A 19,732-nucleotide genomic window follows, 5' to 3' on the forward strand; every position below is an offset into this window, starting at 1 on the left:
TTCACTGCATTGAGTTCTGGGACGTTAATTCATGGCAGCAACGTGAAAACAGCCAGCAGAGCTCGAAGGGCACGGAGGAAGAGTTCACTGCAGTCAGCACATGTGGTTTTGTGTTAGTATTTGTTTTATTTTTAGTATTTTGTATGTTTTGAGCATCTGTTTTTGTTTGTGAATTCCACTCACAAACAAAGCAGCTGCACTGTTTGTTCCAGAGAAACTTCGTGGTGAAAACTGAGCAAACAGACTATTATCAGAACAATCGTAATATTTCCATTTATGGGAACATTTCCCCCTTTTGTCTTCACTCCCGATGGGCATTAAAGCTCAATGCAGCCTTCTCTTTCTGCACACTCATCCAACACACAGGGGTTTTTTCAGTCTATTTCAAAGCTGTAACACATCTTCAAACAAAAAGATCCAGGTGAAAAGATTTTATTCTTTATCCACATCAATTTATACTGAGCAGGCTACAGAGCAAAGAGATAAAACATGTACTGTCTTGCTCAATTGTTAAGGTTTCCTTTGAGCTGTCAGTTTGTTAGGATGCTGTTTTCTGTTGGTACCACACTGCCACCGTGTGGTCAAACACGAGGATGTCAGGGAAAATACTGAATACTGTTCATGGATTTCACCAAACGAAGGGAATTTAAACTGCTGACTGGCAACTGAATCTACAGGAATACGTCATGATTTATTGGTTGATTAGTTGTGGGATATGAGTCATAATAATTTGTATTAATCTAAATCTGCAGGGAAACAGGAACTAATGTCCTCAAATAAAAAGGAGTGGTAGTAGAGTAACATGTCTAACATGTCTTCTTTTATCCAGCTAAACAAAACCCAAAGATTTTCAGCTTACTGAATCTGAATCTCTGAATGGCTAAGAGGTGGTTATTTGCATGTGTATATTTAGAATGAGGCACTTTATGGAGTGTTGTGTATATTTATTACACTGGTAATTTATAGCTGATACAGACGAGTACCTTGATCAATCAATCACATTTTCTTCCAAAAGGAAAAAGGTCAGTGCTCAAACTGTTTATGGCATTTTTTTATTTGAAGTCAGTGCTCCACTGAAGAAGAAAAAAAATCACTTGATAAAAAGGTGCAAGAGTTACATGAGTTTTACCTGGAGGGAGAATATTACATAAATATTGACGAGGCCCTGGTCAGCTTTGATTTGCTGTGTAATGGAAACCGAACTACTCTCAGCTATACAAAAGGAGGTCATGTAACAAACAGTGGATGTCCTGTCGACAGGCACTGGTACAGACAGAGGCACAGGGAACGGGAGAGGGTTCACCACTTGTTTCATTGCTCCTAGAGATCAGCTAATAATGTGTAGAGCTGCTTCTGAACACCAACAGTCCTTGAAACTTTCTCCTGACTCTTCAAGTATAAATCGATAAAAAAAAAAGAGCAAAGGAGAAGTTGCAAGAAAAAAAGGTCACATTTTGCACAACTGGAATGAAGCCGTGTCATTTGTCATCTTCCTTCCATCCAACAGGTCCTTAGAGATTTTTGGGCATTATCTACTGGATGGTAGTCCGTAATATGAAGAGTATACTGTGCAAGAAACAACAAAACGACAGCATAAACATTCCTTTCATTGCACTTTGTTACGTTTCAAAGAAATTTAAATTGTCAGTTATACAAATCGCTGTTTCAGTTTAGAGTTTATCTTCAGTTGTTGAAATGCAGACGAGCTCATCTTTAACATTTGTCTGTCTACTTTGTTCAAAGTAGGACATACTTCTGTTAAAAACGCAAGATTAAAACATGTACGTGAAAGAATTAACACATCTCTTTGTGTGATGGAGCATCTTCATGCTCCACATAGGTGGCAGGAAGCAGCATGGCCACTCGTAAACTCTGGCCATCACTATTGCAGGATAACAGGAGGGGCATGAGTGGAGCCCCAGACTCACTGCTCAGTACGTAGACGACAGTACATAACCAAACACATGAACAGAAGACAGAGAAATGGACAGTAATGTATGTAAATGGCTTTTCCCTTTGAAACCAGGAGATCTGCCTGGTCAGTTTAAAGTGTCCTGGTGAAGGAGGGCTGACTACTGAGTGTCCACAATGTTCTTGTGTAATGGAGAGTGTAGGGTCCGTGGGAAATGTCTCTGATGGTCACACGTGACGTCTGTAGAGGGCTGAAAAGCGGCCATGTGAGGAGAGGTTTCGCAAGTAGATGTGAAGGATACACAGCGGCCGTCTAGGCGATCTATGAAGTGCTTTCTGGAGAGGCAACTCTTTGGCGTGCAGTCCTGGGCCGATTTCGTGTTGAGGCGTTCGCTGTACGTTCGCTCTTGGTTTCGGACGGCTGCGTTTCGGCCTGCGGGGTGCCAGCGTCCCCAACGAGTTCACGCAGGAACTTGAACTTGGACAGGAAGAGCTGCCAGACTACATACCAACCTGAGGGGTAAGGAAGGGACAACAGGCATTTACAGGGATGATACAGGTGCTCTTAAAACCAGAGGTGCTCAAGTCTGCCTTTGTGCCTCTCATGTTAGCATTACACAGAGGTAAGCGTGTCATTTTTTTGAGCAGCGGAAAGAATATTGTTTCATCCAGAAAGACGAAAGAGTAAAAACAACTGGGATGTTTTCCAGAGATCACAGAGTACCTCTCTTTCAGCTGCTTAGCACTGGAATGTGAATGTACCAGTAATGCTGCTACATTAGAGGCACTCACACCTGATTACTGTATGTGGCTCAGGTGTGTCCTGTTAAAGCTAAGCAGGTGTGAGCAGAGGAGGAGGAGACGCAAGCACTCAGTGGTGGGGCTGCGTGAATATGCACCTGCAGCTCTGAGCGCAACAACCGTGTTTATGTCCCGACATCTGCAAGACTGCTCCGCTGAGCACGATAAATATAGAAACTCCTTACTGAAATCGAAACGTGCCGGTCAAAGACACTCAATACACTCTGACCTGCCATTCAAAGCGACTTTAGAGGAGCAGTCGGACGTTTAGGTGGGAATAAGGAACTATTCCTTTAAGATGGTCAAAGTGAATTTAACACCGAATCATTCAGCTAATTTGTCAGCTATCGCAGCCCCTTATTAGCTAACTCAACCGATCCCGGCGTCACTGTTCCCAAAGCATGACAACAGTTAAAGCAGCTACACAATGGCTTTTAGGGAGTTAGCTCGTTATGTAAGTAAGTTATGGAGGTTATTTTCTTTAAACTCACCAAACAGCATGAAGAGCAGCGCACAGACAAGTGTGGCCACAATGACCAGCAGTGTGAGCCCGACACTTTGCCACATCTTAGCTGGACACTTGACAGCACCAACAGCATAAGGAAACGGATGCGGTATGTTTTCTGCTCCGCACCTCACAACCGTAGCAAGGTTAGCCGCCTGGCCGCTGAGTCAAATAGCTAGCCGAGACGAGAGAGAGAGAGAGAGAACAAACAGCAGCACATTGCAAACTCACACCAGCTCGCTTGCTCGTGTGTGGCTAGCTAGCTAGCTAGCTAGCTACTTAGCTAGCTGGTTGACAAACGGAGCCGCAGCAGTTTCACACGACGAGGGAGGGCTGTAACATGAGCTAAGGTTAGCTGGTCACGGCAGGGTAAAGTCCTTTTTCCATGTGCTACATAACTGCAACATATATGAGCTGGTTCTCACAGCCGAGGCAGAGCATTAGCTCACAACAGTAACTGGGTTAAGACAACAAAATCAGCGTCAGCAGACCGAGCCCAACTGCGGCTGCGCAAGGTTCATTTGAATTCTGGGAAGTGAAGTTTCTGACGTCACCAGACTTTTCTCATTCTTATCTTATTGTTTCTACCAGTACTAGAAATATACATTTAAGCATAGAATATTTCTAATGCTAAAAGTGGAATATACATTGTTTTTAATTTGTTTTTGTGTGTGCTCATTTCTGTTTGCTAATATTCCCTCTGCTCTGCATTGTTGGGACACAGTTTCTTCGATGTGATTCCCTTGCAGACTGCCCAAGTTTTGGGCAGTCATTAACTTTTCTGGTGTTATTTTGAGCACATGCAAACAAAACCATGCGTTAAAGAAGAAATAAGCAACCAGACACTAACAAAGTAATGTTTGCTCACACATGCAGTAACTTGAAACACTGTTGCATTGCTTCATACGTCCAGCAGGAGGAGTCATTATCACACATCTGTAACCTGGTGAATTATTTTCAATTAACAAATCCCTGTTGTAGAAAAGCTGCTTTTTAGGTGTACATGACATCATCCTGTATTCTGACACTGCACTGCACATAAACAGCTCTTCACTACACTGTCAGGTGCAAGTCAGATCCTTTTGATCTGGACGATGTGGAGAAACATAGTGAGCTGACTTTAAACAGCTGTTATCTTTTCTGTATCATGTGTTCCAGTGGTGGAGCAGAAAGTAGGCTGTGGATATCAGATCTGATGCTGTGACCCATTTCTACTTTCTTTCACACTGCTGAGGCGTCACAAGAAGTGAGGAGACCTTTAATAAATTCAAGAGTGTATCACATGATGTACCAAAAAATGCAAATGTATGCAGGTCTATGTCTCCCTCTCATCCTCTTTCATTCTCTGTCTCAAATCCAGTGTAACTTTGTACATTTACACAAGTACAATTCTGAGGTACTTGTACTTAACTTTAGTATATCCATTTTCTGTTACTCTGTACTTCATTGTATTTTTTCACTAGACTTTATACAAAATATAATTCTAAATTAAATCACACTGTTTTGATGCAAATACTTTTGTATTTTACTGAAGATTTTAAATGTAGGAGTTCTACTTTACCTTGCGCAGCAGCTGAAATGAAAGATCTGAGTACGTTTTTCACCACTGCTGAAATCTGGGAGCAGTCATGTCCTGACATGCGCATATTTGCAGTCGAGTGTATCCTTTCACGTACCTCAGAATTTGCATATCATGTTAAAGTACAGAGAGCTCATGAGTCATGCTTCAAGAAGGCATTTTACCAATGTGTGAACAGAACAGTGTGTCAAGCCAAAGTATGTCGGTCCAGCCCATACAGTTGAAAGCCCTGAGGACTCTGCTTCATATGAGGTTTTTCACCTGCAGGATTGTTATTCTCAGGTTACGTCTAAACAAACATCTTTAGAATGACAGTGTTTCATGGCAATGTGAAAACAATGTGAAATGGCTCCTCTGAGCTTTACACACTTTCAGCTCATTGTTTAGCTGCCTGGCTGCAACTCCACTCTCACCACTGTAATAGGCAGCTTTTTATTTATTTCTTTATTTTTATTTATTTTTGCAAAAAAGCTCTAAAAACCCACTTTACATTATCTGCTGAGCATCAAACACAGACAGACACAGTTAGCGAGTAGCTGGTGAACACAGTGGAGCATTTAGCGGCCAAAGAGCCAGATGTTTCCCTCAGGCGTTGGTGGAGACCAAAAATAAAGCTAAAACAGAATAGGTGGCTGGAGGATTTCCTCCATCTTTTAAGCATGGAGAATACTGCCTCCATCCTCTGGTACCTAGACCAGGATGCAGGTGAGCATAGAGACACTGTAAGCTCCTTTCTAGTTTCACAAGAGCATAGACATATAATCAGTGCTCACAGTATACCTGCCCAGTCCGCACTAACCTAAGATCTCCCTGCCTGCAGCATCTATCTTTACCCATCGAACTGCATCTGGAATCATCTGCACAGCTTCTGACATGAGACCCCCTCCTCCATAGCTGATTGTTATTGTTTGCTGCTTGCTGTTGTATCATGTGCTGTGTCTTTATTTGGTCATGAAAATGCAAAGGACATAAAAAATTAGGCTATAAAGGTGGAAAATTACTGGATGTGTGAATAAACACCTGTTTATTGGCCAAATGTGGGTGGCCAAAAAAACAAAAAATAAATAAATAAAATCAGTTCTTGCTAAATATGTTCTCTGATGCAGCGAATCACATTAAAAATATGTGGTTTGGTGGTAGTTCCCTTGTACTGTGTAATCTCTTTCCAACAACCTGACATTTTCCATAGAAAGTGTGGCATTTCATTTTCACTGTGTTGATTTGTCTCCACCTGTATGGATGTCAGATAAATTTTTTTTTAAATCCAATTACTTTGTTTTACTGCGGATGGAAACACTTACGGTGGTTCTGGTTTCTGCTGGGACACTTTCAAAGAATGTTTTAACTGATAGCTGCAGACACATTTCATGATTATCCACAGGGAGTTGACTTGTAAGAGCAGACTGAGTGACTTATAGCTGTGTTATAAAATTTAAATTGCTCAATTTTACAGCAGAAATAAACATGTTTACAACCTGGTATAAAAAAGGGTTTTGGTTTCTATAGCCAATTTCCCCATTCATGACAACTTCCCTGTTCAACTCAATCACTGAAATTATATTATGATGTTATGCGTAATTATGGGCATGGTTGCTTTGAGCGTCAGTTAGCTGATAGGTTTCAGCAACCAAGCCTTATTGGGCCCTCGGCCAGTGATATGGAACTTTTTTTACCTCTGATATATTTCTCAGGAGGTCACATTTTCTGACCTGCTCACTGACTTTTAGTGTGTGAGATAAAAGCTATCAAGTTATTTCCTGCCGCTGTTTTCTGGATCTTTTAATCATGATCGATCTAAACCCAAAGTTTCTTCAAACAGTAACTCAATCATCACTCAATCATGCTCTGTAAGTACATTCCCAGAGGACCAGCACACCTGTTTGGTTAGGTTTTGGCACACAAACAACTTGGTTAGTTCCGGGCAGAGATCTGTCCTTTAATCATGAACCCTGATGTAATTCATTACCAGCTTTAGAGGTGCTGGTACAGTAGGTGCCTTCAGACTGAGCTGCTTCCCCTTGTAAACAGTCTATGAGCTAAACTAAGCTAGGCTAACCAACTGTAGCTTCACATTTGCTTACAGACGGAACAGTGACATCTATCATCTCATCTAACTCTTGAAAAGAATGACAGCCTCTCCGGGCGTTTTATAGTCTGATGATGAATAATATTTTGATGGTAAAGGCCCGTGAAATCTTGCAGCAGCTCAGATGACAAGATGTCAAATCTTCATCAGCAAAATGTCCTGTTCAAGTATCAAACCTAAAGGTAATCACTGGGTAAAATGACCCCTTTCAGAATCTTCTATAATCATATATTATTTATTATATATTATAGTATTGGAATAGTTTGACTGGCATATTAAAGGATGAGTAGCTTTTTAATGTCACAGCAGGTTGAGGTGAATTCATTTATTTTTATACTTTCTTGTGAACTGTAATCTGTAACGATGCGTTATTTGTTGATGACCATGTGTTTTATATATAAAAATCTTGTAAGGTTACAGAAACTAAAGCTATCAAACAAATATAGTGGAAAAGTTCAGTATTTGCCTATATATTGTGGTGGAGTGGAAGTAAACAGGAGCTAAAAATATTGGAAATACCCAAGTAAAGTACCTCAAAATTGCACTTCAGTACAGTACTTTCACAAGCATATTTAGTTATTTTCCATCACTGCTGAATATTCTTGGTCTTTAACCTCCATAAGATCCACCAGCACCAGCTACTGGGGGGGGGGGGGGGGGGTTATGTCCTGCCAAAGTTAAAGATGCAAAGCAGGAACAACGAGGTGGCAAAGTTCCCATGGTGTAATAAATTGCACTTGCGTTAAAAAAAAAAAAAGCACAACACACTTTATGCGCAGACAAAGACCTCCTGTTTCTACAAACATTCCTGCTTTGCGAACATTCGGATCATCATTTCAACGTGTATTTTTTCATCTCCATGAGATGGCAGTGCTGTTGGGTTAGCAGGCTCTTTCCACATGCTGCACCACATTACACTGAGTTTCCGTTTCTGGTGAGAATTCCTCCCCCCAGCCGATTGTGCAATAACTATCATACCGTTTCCTTGGCAGGCTCGGCTATTAACACAGAAAAAGGTGCAGGAGAGAAACACAATTGTTGATATTTACGTGTTGACAAGAACTCTCCCAAGCAACTACAAAGAAAAGTCCAAACTTTGTTGTAGCATGCAACATGGCTTGAACAAACATTATGTTACTTTGTTTGCCTCCCGATGTTTAATCCAAGTTGCCTTGCACATCATAATATAGCATCTTTACACCGACCTATATGCATACATTTTTGTTTAACATGTTAAAAGTGCATGTTTATATGATTATTTCAAAATTCTCATTAATGATTATCCTTTTATTTCTCGTGTAACTCGTTATTGCTTCACTGGCCTAGTTTACACTCAATGTTCAGTGAAGTTTTATTTGATCTCACCATAAATTGCTCTCTGCTGACAACAAGAACACTTCCTTCTTCCACATCCTCACTCTGATACATGTGTGCGTGTAATGTGTATTTGAGTATGTTAATATGTGTTTAGTTGGTATCATTTTGCAGTGTTAGGTGGGAAAGTACAGTAAGAGCACATCAATGGAAAACTGTTTCCGTGAATGAGTCATAATGTCACTGTTAGAGTTTTCCCCGGCACCTTGTTGTGCGTCTTTGCTAAGCGTCCCATGACTGAACGTGTTCGCTCTGTAACAATATATTGTATGAAGCAGTCAGTGAACACAGCACTCCTTATTTTCAACACCTGCCTCATGCAAACACAGTATGTGGTAACTGTGGGTGAGTCCATGGAAGTTTAACTGTTTTGTTTTTCGCATTAAAAGACATTAAAATCATTAAAAAAGGAGCTGAGTAGCTTTTGTTCCCCCGCTGTCAGTAACTGATTTAAAATGAAACTGTCTCCCACCTCTGCACATGCTGTTTAATCTGATACCCACAAAATGCATCATTATCTGATCCCCCTGCAAAAACATTTAACTTTGATCATTAGAAGAGCTGCTTTGGTTTCTCATAACTTTTTCTTTTTTCTCTCACTGTGTGGACTTATGGAGATGATATTAAAATGTGGTTTAGCTGTGTGTTTGTGTTGGAGAACAAGTTTTGACGGCTCACGGTGTTTGTTTTAACCTGTACCTCTGATGACCTGTGGACTCTTTGCATTCAGACTGCAGAGATGTTTTATGTTCACAGGCATCGGAGCTATGCAAGGACTTCAAAGCTGTTTCACATACTGTAGTACATGTATATACTCCTCTGCTTGTGTGGCTGTAGTCGGTGGTGGAACAATGAACTAAAAGAAGCACATTTACTCACTGTACTTAGATATAGATGTAAGGTACTTGGACTTCACTTGAGTATTTCCATTTTATGCCAGCTCTGTGAGGACGGCGCAGCAGCTAAATGTGAGCTAAATGCTAACATCAGCCTGTTAACATGCTCACAATGACAATGCTAACATGCCCATGTTTAGCTTTTAACAGTTACATACAGTATTGTTTTAAAAAAAAAAACTCTTAAAGAACTAATTTCTAATTAGTTGTGACTTGTAATTAAATAATAAAATGAAGATTAAATGTTTTGTTTAAAATTTGGGATGAAAAGTGCTTAACTGCTTTACCACAATATCAGTTTTCTTCATTTTAATGCAACAAACCAGTGTTTTTGCATGATTTGTCCGATTCACTAAAAGTCAAACATACCTTACACTACAATTAACCATTCTGCTCACAATTTTGCTGTGTTTAGAGTCTACAGCCATGCTACTAGCTCTGTGAGGTTCTACTTTGTGCTAAATGCTAATGTCAGCATGCTAACATGCTCACCATAAGAAGGTTGATGTATAGCATGTACAATGTTTATTTTGTTCACCATGTCAGTTTAGCATGCTAACATTAGCTAATTAGCACTAAACACAAAGTTCAGTTGAGGCTGATGGAAATGTCATTACTTTGTCAGGTCAGATGAGCTGCAAACACACATACTAACACACTCACATACAGCCAAATGAATGATTTCCTGCAGGATTGTTGGGCAGAGACAATTAAGAGTTATGCAAAACACCTGAAGGGGTGTGATGAACAGGACTTTCTTGTGCAGACAAGACTGCAGCCAAAGACTGCACAGCTCTCTTACACACACACACACACACACACACACACACACACACACACACACACACACACACACACACACACACACACACACACACACACACACAGTATCTGTGTTGTCAGCTGGTGTTTACTCAGAGTATATCAATCACCGTGGCATGTACAATGTACAAAAGTTTATTTTCATATCATAACAGTGATGTTCATTGCTATTAAAATGAAAACAATCGTTCATCATTCTCAGTCAACCATCAGTAAATTTGCACTTTTAAATACTATGACTGAAACAATAAATGATAACTGACACATGTTAAATGGTTGTGTTGCATTCCCAAGAAGTTGAACTATTACAAAGGATCTAATTTCTCAATATGGCAAAATAGCAAATACACAAACAGACAAACACATTAAATAAACTGGGAATATTAAAGCCACTTTTTACATTTTCAAATGTCATTATCTCTGAGATTATTACTTGCACCTATGAAGCATTGCCTAAAATATCACAATATCTCAACACTTTTATTTCATCATGTCAACTTTATTGAAGGGTTGAAACTAGTTAATAATTGCCCAACCCTGTGCAATAGTTGGCTGTAAAAGCACAGTGCACAGTGCCAATATGACACAACGTCATTTCTAAAGAGTTCTTTTCATCCATGCCACACTAAACATATAATTAAACACGTCCAGGATAGCGTCAGCATAGTAGAAGCAGATTAGATGTCAGAACAGTGGTAAACCATAAGAGTGTCAGGGCGTTACCGCTTTCAATACCATTATCTGGCCTTAAAATCCACTTTTTCCTTTTACATTTTTAAATAAAGATACAATTTGTATCAACTGCATACTGGCTCTTATTTTATCCAGTTCATCGAGGCAACTTAAAACCTCGTTCCAATGTATTCTAATACAGTTTATAGCAAGGTGGATACCACAATACAAAAATACACAAACTCATGTTTATCTTGGCTTCTGCAGCCTTGTCAGTCTTTCCACTGAAAGACGAGGATTCAGACCGGCCATGGACTTCATCTCATCTCAGAGACCTGTTCTGACTCTGCAGCATGAGGATCTCAGCAACCAGCAACTGTGGATCCATCAGCTGAGGAAACATGTCCATGGCCGTGTCCACCAAGTGGACACTGAAGATAGCGAGAAGTTTCTTTCGGACAACCTCTCTCTCCCCCCCCTCGCTTGGTTGTGTCCCCTGAGGAGGTTCCCACTGTAAGCGCTCCCCCGGCAGGGTGCGCCTTGCCGGATGAGCCCCGAACAGATCGGAGCAGTACTGCTGCTGTTGGTGGCAGTGGACTCTGCTGTGCTGGAAATCTGTGGGCTGACTGTACGCACGAATGCTAACTGGGTAGGTACCATAGCTGGGGTAATGAGGCGAGTTGTAGGGGATCATATCAGAGCTGTGGCTGCTGACAGGCCCAAGGCTGTAATGCTGGTTGTGGTGCAGGAAAGCTGGTGTGGTCCCCTGAGTGGAAGGGCCATGTGAGCAGCAGCTGCACGGTGCACTTCTAGGAGGGCAATACTGCTTTCTTGCACCGTGAGTGTGCTGAGAGCTCCCGTATGTCACCCCATACTGGTGGTCACTCCGAGGAGCCTCCATTGGCTGACTGTCTATGGAGCCCAAGCCAGAGTCCAGCTGCTCCTGAGAGCCGCTATGCCGCACTGAGCCGTGGTCAGAAGAGGAGTGCTGGCTGGTCTTCTCCTTTCTAGATGTCAGTCTCTTGCTGGAGCGGTGACTCGCCTTGACCTGAGTTACATGCTCATTTTTATGGTCTTTCTTTAAGGAGCCACTCTCATGTCCCATGGTCAGTTTGTTTGCCATGTCCTCCACCAACGAGAGGCTTTGTCCAGGCACAGGGCTGGAGTGAACTGACGACTGCTTCTGAGCAGTGGAAGGGTGCTTAGCGTTCTCCCGAAGCTCATCGGCAACCAAGCGATTGGACTGTTTGGCACGCTCAGGATGGTGGAATTTACATTTGATTCCATACGTGCATTTCTTTCCTGAAAGAAGAACAAAACAGAAGATTGTAGCAGTGCTGATAAGAATCACACAATGCTCACAGTGACAATGTTAACATGCTAATGTTTAGCTTTTTACTATTAGTGTTCAAATACTTCCAAGAGAACGGTGGTGGTCTGGCATGATTTATCCCATTCACAAGTAATCAAATATACCTCACACAACAATTTACCATTCTGCGAACAATTTTGCTGTGTTTTAACACAGCCATGCTACCAGCTCTGGGAGGCTGTACTGTGAGCTCAATGCTAACGTCAGCATGCTAACATGCTCGCAATAATAATGTTGATGTTGAGCAGGTACAAAATTGTTTCACGCTCACCATGTCAGTCTAGCATGCTAACATTTCCTAATTAGCACTAAACACGAAGTAGTTGTGGTGAACCAGTCAACATACAGCCACACTGCTAGTACAGTTAAACTATTACTCGTATTATTAGTATTTGTGTCACATTTCATTTAAAAATAATGGCACGTTACTGGCCTTAGTAATGTTTTACACAGGTTCTCTCACCATAAGGGCACGGCTGCTTTTTCTGAGTCTTTGGAAATCTCCGCAGGAAGTTCTCCAAGGTCGGCCCATGGCGACCCAGAGGATCATCAGGAGGCATAAACCTGCATCAGGGTGAAATTCAAACATTAGTCCACACTGACTCATTTATCATCTACCTGTGTGACATTTCAGGATGACAGCAGGAAGGGAAACCCTGTACCAAGAAGGCAGAACTCACTTGTTATTAACAAAGGAGTACATGAGCAGCCTCTCTTCGATGAAGCGCTTCCACTTCGGCTTCTCTCCCTGAAGGTCCCGGTACGTGTCGTTGGACACGATGATGCCGTCGGACTCGTAGGCCAACTTGACGATGAAGCAGTCATCATTGCAGACCACCCGTTTCCCCGCAACACGTCGCGACGGCGTGAACACCAAAATCTTCCTCCTCTCCAGGTCTCTCAGAATGTGCTGATCTGTCAACCAAACATTAAGTACTTATCAGGCCATTATCACACCGGCAGCAACTGTTTTGGCCTCCTGGGGGCACCAGCAACAAGTTGTGAATGCATTACGACAACATTACCTGAGTAAGAACCACATAAGTGCTTATTTACACATCCAGCAGTTCTGGAGCAACATTATCATTCATTTGGTGTCATGGGATAATAATAATAATAAAATGACAATTCCGATATTCAATCTTTTATTTCGGATTTTGGTCTCCACCAGTTTCTGAGGTAAATATCTGGCTCTTTAGCTGCTACAGATGGTTTTTAGAGCTCTTTCACTGAAATCAACAGCCTCCTGTGGCAAAAAAACAACATTATTAGAGAGATGAGAGTGATCTAGACAGCTAAACAATGAGCTGAAACTCAGTATAGCAGCTCTTCACATTGCCATAACACATTGTTATAATAATAATAATAATAATAATAATATGAATTATAGCCACTTAAAGTAAAGGCACATTAAACTTCATGCACAACCGAAACTGTCATTCTACAGGAAGCCACTGTTGCATTTTGAATTGAGTCAGACTGATTAACCCAGTTTAATATTAACTAAGGGCCCTAAAAGTACATCGTGATTAAAAAAAAAACCCTTTATGTCAGCATGCGCAATCTGTTCATCTACATAAACCAAACAAGCGATTTGGTGTCAGTCGGCGCTTGCAAATCACTGACGCCAACAGTTCAAATTATTATCTTCTGGCATCACAAACCATCGGAAAAACCCTGCATTTACTGTGCATCTTTTGAGTTATAGCCACGCAGATTACAGATAAAGATCATTTACTCAGCATTTGAAAAAAACAAAAGTACTTGGGGTTTTTCCCATTTTGAGAAATACAGCAATATCATCAGAGCCAATCACATCCTGCTCCTTTTAACCTTGGCTGTGGCTTTGCAGTCTATACAAGCCACAAACCATTTGACACGGGGCTGCGACTTGCAGTTGTTTAATTTCCCCAATAATCTTTTAGGCTATAAAATATCAGTTCATGACGATGCACTCACAACCTGCTTCCTGATAACAATAATGAGTATAATAAGCCATCACAGAGATCCCACCACACCTTGATCTCAATTAACAATGAGGGCAGTGTTGTGTGCTCAGCGCTGCCAGGAAAAGAAGGAAATAGAAAACTTTAAAGCAAACATGAAGCCCCATCTTCTTACCCGCGATGGGAACATCTGGCCTGGGCTGCTCCTTCCTCCATGAGGGAACAAACACTGTGATTTCAGTGTGGCCTCTGTCCAGGAAGAAGTCCACAGTCAACTGGATTCCCAGGCAAGAGAAAATTTCCTTGTTCCCATGGCTGAATGAATGAATGGAAACCAGGAAACATGAATGAGAAAACAGAAACTATTCATCTTCTTGGAATTAAGTGTTTGTGGATGAAAGCTTCCCCTGAGCACAATGACAGAGGTGTCCTCACTCTTATCAATACAGCTTATCACAATATTCACTATGTAACCTTGAGGATCACAAGCTTGATGATTTAGCCAACTGTTAATGGTTAATCTCACTATTATTTTCTGGACTGCTCAGCCTATAAAATGTCCCTCACAAGTTCTCAGAGGCCAAGGTGACATCTTCAAATGTCTCAATCTGCAATCCAGCAGTCCAAAAATCAAAGATATTGAATTTACTATCATAGAGAATGAAGACAAACAGCAAATGTTCACATTTGAGGAGCTTAAAAAATGAAAAATTATTAATCAATTGTTCAAATAGTTGTTGATTTATAGTGCTGTCAATCGACCAATCAAATAACCTGATTGGCTCAGTTCTGATGGCTAACGGTCAGACTAGCATAGAGAATCTGAGTTAGCTTAGCTTAGCATAAAGGCTGGAAACAAAGGGAAACAGCTAGCCTGGCTCAGTTCAGAGAAAACTCAATCAGCCTCCCAGCACCTAAAAACTCACTAATTAACATGTTATATCTCATTTGTTTAATCTGTTCACAAACAGAAGCATAAAATCAGGAAGTTGTAGATTTACAGGGAGTTCTATGGCAAACAATTTGTTGGCTGGGAGCAGTGAACAAGCGTTACTTCAGACTGTTTGTTTACACCTGAAGAGACAACAATAATCCAGTATTTTACAATAAAAAAGCAATTAGAGAAACATCTAAAAATGTAATAGAAATACAATAATAATAATTTGGGAAACAAAAATATTTTGTCTCTCTTGTTTTCATTCTTTCATCTTCAGATTCATCTTGCCCAGACGCCAATGCAGTAACCCACAAAGGTTTAAAACTAAGCTGATTGCTCTTCTTGGCAGCAGTTTCACGATGATCTACGACTAACAACAAATCTGTCAGCAGCAAACACCGATATCAGAGCATCTAACCTGAGGAACAGTCACAAATCTAAAGACACAACAGGCAGTCACTGCTTATTTACTTTAGCAGAGCTCTGCGATAAAAATTTGACAGTTGTTAGTGTTCTTAGCCCTCAGGAGCTTTTTTGGATGAGTCGCGATTAAAGCCAAGGCAAACAGCAGAACAGTGGAAGATGACTGCTTATAGGAGAGCAGAGGCGTAAAATGCTGTCAGGCCTGTTTTTGTCAAAATGAGGCCTTTCTCTATAAGAAGTGCTGGTCTGCAAGGAAACAAGAAGGCTCTCATAGACGTACGTATTCGCTCTGATTTGCATACTCAAGCAGCTTGTCTGCAACGAGCCTGAACGGGCGTGCCTGGCTGGGAAAGGCAAGGGGTGTGTATACTCTGCACACACACACACACACACACACACACACACACACACACACACACACACACACACACACACACACACACACACACACACACACAGAGTTTACACACTGTGCTTTTTGTGTCTTGTTCTCTGACCTCTGTTCTACAAACTGTGTGTGCATGTATGAGAAGGTGCATGAGGGGAGAGACAGCATACCAGTCTAATGGTGCTGGAAAGTGAGAAAACGGCAACAGTTTCTGTTTGTTGTTGAACTCTATGACATCCGCTAACACTGAGGAAGAATCTCAGTGTTCGAGAGAGTGCAGAGGCCATGATGGACACGCTGTCCTTTTCTGTCAGTGACAGAGAAGAAGCTGAAATTGTAAAACTGGTCCATGAGTCCTCTGAGTAAAATGTGAACAATCCCTCAAAGCTCAGTGCAAATACAGAGAAAACAAACAGCATGTTATTTCTCTTCTATTCCTTGTGTTTACTGCTAGTTAGCATATGTTAGGGTGCTAATATGCTAAACATGGATAGTGGGCATTGTAAACATTATACCTGCTTAACATTAGCATTAAGCATGGTCATTCTGAGCATGTTAGCATGCTGACATTACCTTTTAGCTTTTAGGGTCTGTGTAGCCTCACAGCGCTGCTAATCATGTGTCATCAACTTAATTACACATTTGTTTATGTCAAATCCTGCGTTGATTTACTTACATTAAAAATTAAGATTTTAGATTAGATGTCAGAAGTGACTCATCACTACAACACTAACGAGACAGCGCAGCTGAGACTGTTTAAAAATGTGCTGGTCCCGCCTGAAAGGTCACAGAAAGCTGCACATCACTTTATCTTTATTAAACCTTTACCACAAAAAACTCCCACTGCATCTTCTCGCTGTACTTACAACAAAAATACAACTACGACGTCAATCTGAGTGAAGCTGGAGCTCACTTTGTTGGCTATCAGACACATCTACCATCGCCTCACTGACGATGGCGTTAAACTCAAAAACACAACGTGAATCATCGGACGACTTGAGGTCAAACGAAACATCTGCAGACGAACATCTCATATTTGTCACGGTGTTATTTTCACTGACGGGTAGTTTGACAACTCACGAGCGAGTAGTTTGACAACTCACAACAACTTGACATGAAAGAGTCATTTTGGCCACAAAACCACATTAAAGGTGAAATACATGGTGGCTAGCTTCTGTGGGACAGATTAAGATAAGTTAAGAATAAATAAAACAAAAACATTAAGAGCTTCGCTAAACCAAACAAAGAGACAAAAGGCTTTATTACTCTGGACACAGGTGAGGAAACAGTTACAGCAGGAGAGATGCTGCAAGCTGCAAATCCTCACAGTTGAGAAGCTGTGATGTGAATTTGGAGCATTAAAAAAAAAACGGACTAATTGATTAACAAAGTAGGTGCCGATCAACTGATCAATCATTTCAGCTGTAGTTTTTACTCTGTGGAGTTTCTCACCTCATGGCCACATTGCTGCCGTCTATAACAATGGGTCTGAGAGCGTCTTCATCCTCACCACTCTCCTCTCTGCTCTGAGGAGAAGATACAGGGAAAGGCAGCAGTAGGGTGGGGCCCGCAGCCTGGACGTCCCCTCTGGGCACCAGCACCGACATTGTGGTCACCGGCCCCTGCTTGGCCCCCTGATTGGCCTCCCGACTGGCCCCGATCCGAACCAGCTCCCCCAGGACTTTATCTGTGTCCATGTTGTGGCCGAACAGCTGCTGAACGGCCTGAACCTGAGCCGTGGAGTACCCCAGCTTGTGGAAGAAGTCCAGCTGGGCCTCCAGGTGCTGGGGGTCCGGGGACGGGTCGGGATCGCTGGAATGCATGCTCTCGCAGGAGGAGTTTGGGGGAAGTGAAGGGAAGATCTACACAGCTGTGTCACGGCCTGTGAGGATTTTACGCCACAGGTGAACAGATGGTACGAAAGTACCTTCAGCATTTATGTCTTCTCTCTCATGTTCCACCTGTTTGAAAAAACACATTATTGTTACTGTGATCAGTCTGTAGCCCTAAACAACAGCATAATAATTGATCAATCATTGATTCAAACACTTCTTCCAGCTTCTCAAATGTGAGAAAGTTGAGCTTTTCTTTGTCTTATGTTACAGCAAACTGAGCATATTTAGGTTTTGGCCTGTCGGTCACATAGAACAAAGAACCTGAACACATCCTGTTGGGCAATGATAATAAAGGGCATTCTTCATTATTTTTTGTTATTTTATAAACAAATCTATGAATCAATTACGGGAAACATGACAGGTGAAAGCATCTGGTCTGTTTTGAGATTCTGGGCTATTTTCCTTCTCTAACATGTCGTCTTTCAGACTAGTGGACAGAAAACATTCAAGATATACATTTGGGTGTTGAGTTCAGATTTCTGTTCTGGACGGTTATGCAAATTAGCACAGTTAACAGTTAATGTCTCATTTGCATATGCGGCTGTAATGCGTAAGAAAATTTCCAATATAAAAAAAATTATTGTCAGTCATTAATGTAAGTCATCATCTGGGAAAGCTTCATGTTGAAGTGTTCAATTTTTTACACAACTCCTGTAGTGTCTCCACTTAACTGAGAAAATAATCAGCAGATAAATGGATAATGAAAATAATGATTAACTGCAGCCCATTATTCCATTAATATTGTCTTTTAATGAAATGATTTTATTTCTTTCTCTCAAACTTACTTTGTTACTTTACTAGTCATTTCTTATCATTTCTATTCTTCTTTCTGTCTTAAACACCTTTTAGTTTGTCCAAAATCAGATTATTACTCATCTCTAGAGATGCAACTAATCATTATTTTCATTACTTATTCATCTGCAGATTACTTTTTGATTAATAAGTCGCTGTTATGTCTATAAAATGGGAAATAGTTAATAGTTTAAAAAGCCCAGGATGTCATATTTGCAATGTCTTTAATAGAGAAAAAAGCAAATCCACATATTTGAGAGGTTGAAATCTGTGAATATTTGGCATTTGCTGCGTTTTAGGTGACTGAAATGTTTCATAGGTTATCAATATTAGACTTTAGACTTTAGAGTGCTTCTTTATTGATCCCAATTTGGGAATTATTTTGTTGCAGCAGCAAATAAACATACAGACAAACACAGAATGTATACAACAGGAATAACAGCAGTTTGTTAAAAATAAAAATATAACTATAACTAAGTATATAGTTATATAATATGTTTACATTTATATTATATTATATTATATTATATTATATTATATTATATTATATTATATTATATTATATTATATTACATTTATAGTACATATTATATAATTTATAATAATAAAAATACAATATAACAAAGTATATAAATAAGCATGTACAAGCAAGGAAACAGTAAACAGTATGTGCAATATTGCAGTAGTGCAAGTAATATGTCAAATACTGGGGTTTGTGAGGTTGGTGGATTAACTGTGTAAGTTACTGTTGTACAGTGTTATGGCTCGTGGCAGGAATGAAATAAGTGCAGATAATCGATAAACGGACTAATCATGAGCACTTCATCTCTGTAAACTTCTCCTCCTCATCCCATCTGATGCGGTAAAAACGTGAAGTGAGAGAGTGATTCTCGTGTCCATCTCTCGTTATCTACATGAATAAGTGAAACTTCTCGTTCTGCTGTGGATCCGCTGTGAACACAGAGCAGAATCTAACCTTGTGCCAGGATCACAACCGAGTTCAGAAAGTCGCTCCTGCTGTTTCTGCCTAAAACTTAACAGGACGAAGAAAGAAACTCACCTGAAAAGCCTCTAATGGACGCGTCTTTTCGCGCAGGTTAACGAATCTGTGGCAGCTGATGAGCGCGGAGACCAGAAGCTTCTGTCTGTGTTGTGAGCTGGTTCAAGGAAGTTGGGTTTTTTCTTTTTCTCGACATCATCAAACAACCAGCAGGCGACCAACGTGGAGATTTGGGCGAGTCACATGCTGAGACTCCAGTCAGAGCTCTGACTCATCCAGTCCGCTGAGATCAATTACGCACGAATAAATGAGGAGCATTAAGAGAATAAATAC

General features: G+C 40.8%; 2 protein-coding genes across 2 annotated transcripts; both read right to left on the minus strand.

Moving 5' to 3' along the window:
• Positions 1–964: 964 nt before the first annotated feature.
• smim13 (small integral membrane protein 13) lies at positions 965–3,697 on the minus strand. The gene is made up of 2 exons (XM_070985432.1): positions 3,204–3,697; positions 965–2,424 (listed from the first exon to the last, which is right to left on the minus strand). The coding sequence occupies exons 1-2, from the start codon at positions 3,277–3,279 to the stop codon at positions 2,234–2,236; spliced, it is 267 nt and encodes an 88-aa protein (XP_070841533.1). The 5' UTR covers positions 3,280–3,697; the 3' UTR covers positions 965–2,233.
• Positions 3,698–10,858: 7,161 nt separating this feature from the next.
• On the minus strand, positions 10,859–19,476 carry zc3h12ab (zinc finger CCCH-type containing 12Ab). The gene is made up of 6 exons (XM_070985143.1): positions 19,460–19,476; positions 17,165–17,673; positions 14,140–14,279; positions 12,699–12,933; positions 12,482–12,582; positions 10,859–11,948 (listed from the first exon to the last, which is right to left on the minus strand). The coding sequence occupies exons 2-6, from the start codon at positions 17,533–17,535 to the stop codon at positions 10,969–10,971; spliced, it is 1,827 nt and encodes a 608-aa protein (XP_070841244.1). The 5' UTR covers positions 17,536–17,673; positions 19,460–19,476; the 3' UTR covers positions 10,859–10,968.
• Between the last annotated feature and the right edge of the window lie 256 nt (positions 19,477–19,732).

This window comes from Chaetodon trifascialis, chromosome 17 (genome assembly GCF_039877785.1).
Source record: "Chaetodon trifascialis isolate fChaTrf1 chromosome 17, fChaTrf1.hap1, whole genome shotgun sequence".
Lineage (NCBI taxonomy): Eukaryota > Metazoa > Chordata > Actinopteri > Chaetodontiformes > Chaetodontidae > Chaetodon > Chaetodon trifascialis.

Bases quoted from the DNA above. Each gene is read 5' to 3' on its own strand.
- smim13 (XM_070985432.1), bottom strand. From the start codon at position 3,279: ATGTGGCAAAGTGTCGGGCTCACACTGCTGGTCATTGTGGCCACACTT. The intron at 2,425-3,203 runs GTGAGTTTAAAG...CTTACCCCTCAG, and splicing joins GCTGCTCTTCATGCTGTTTG to GTTGGTATGTAGTCTGGCAG.
- zc3h12ab (XM_070985143.1), bottom strand. From the start codon at position 17,535: ATGCATTCCAGCGATCCCGACCCGTCCCCGGACCCCCAGCACCTGGAG. The intron at 12,934-14,139 runs GTAAGAAGATGG...TTTGGTTGACAG, and splicing joins GCCAGATGTTCCCATCGCGG to ATCAGCACATTCTGAGAGAC. The intron at 12,583-12,698 runs GTGAGTTCTGCC...ACCCTGATGCAG, and splicing joins TACTCCTTTGTTAATAACAA to GTTTATGCCTCCTGATGATC.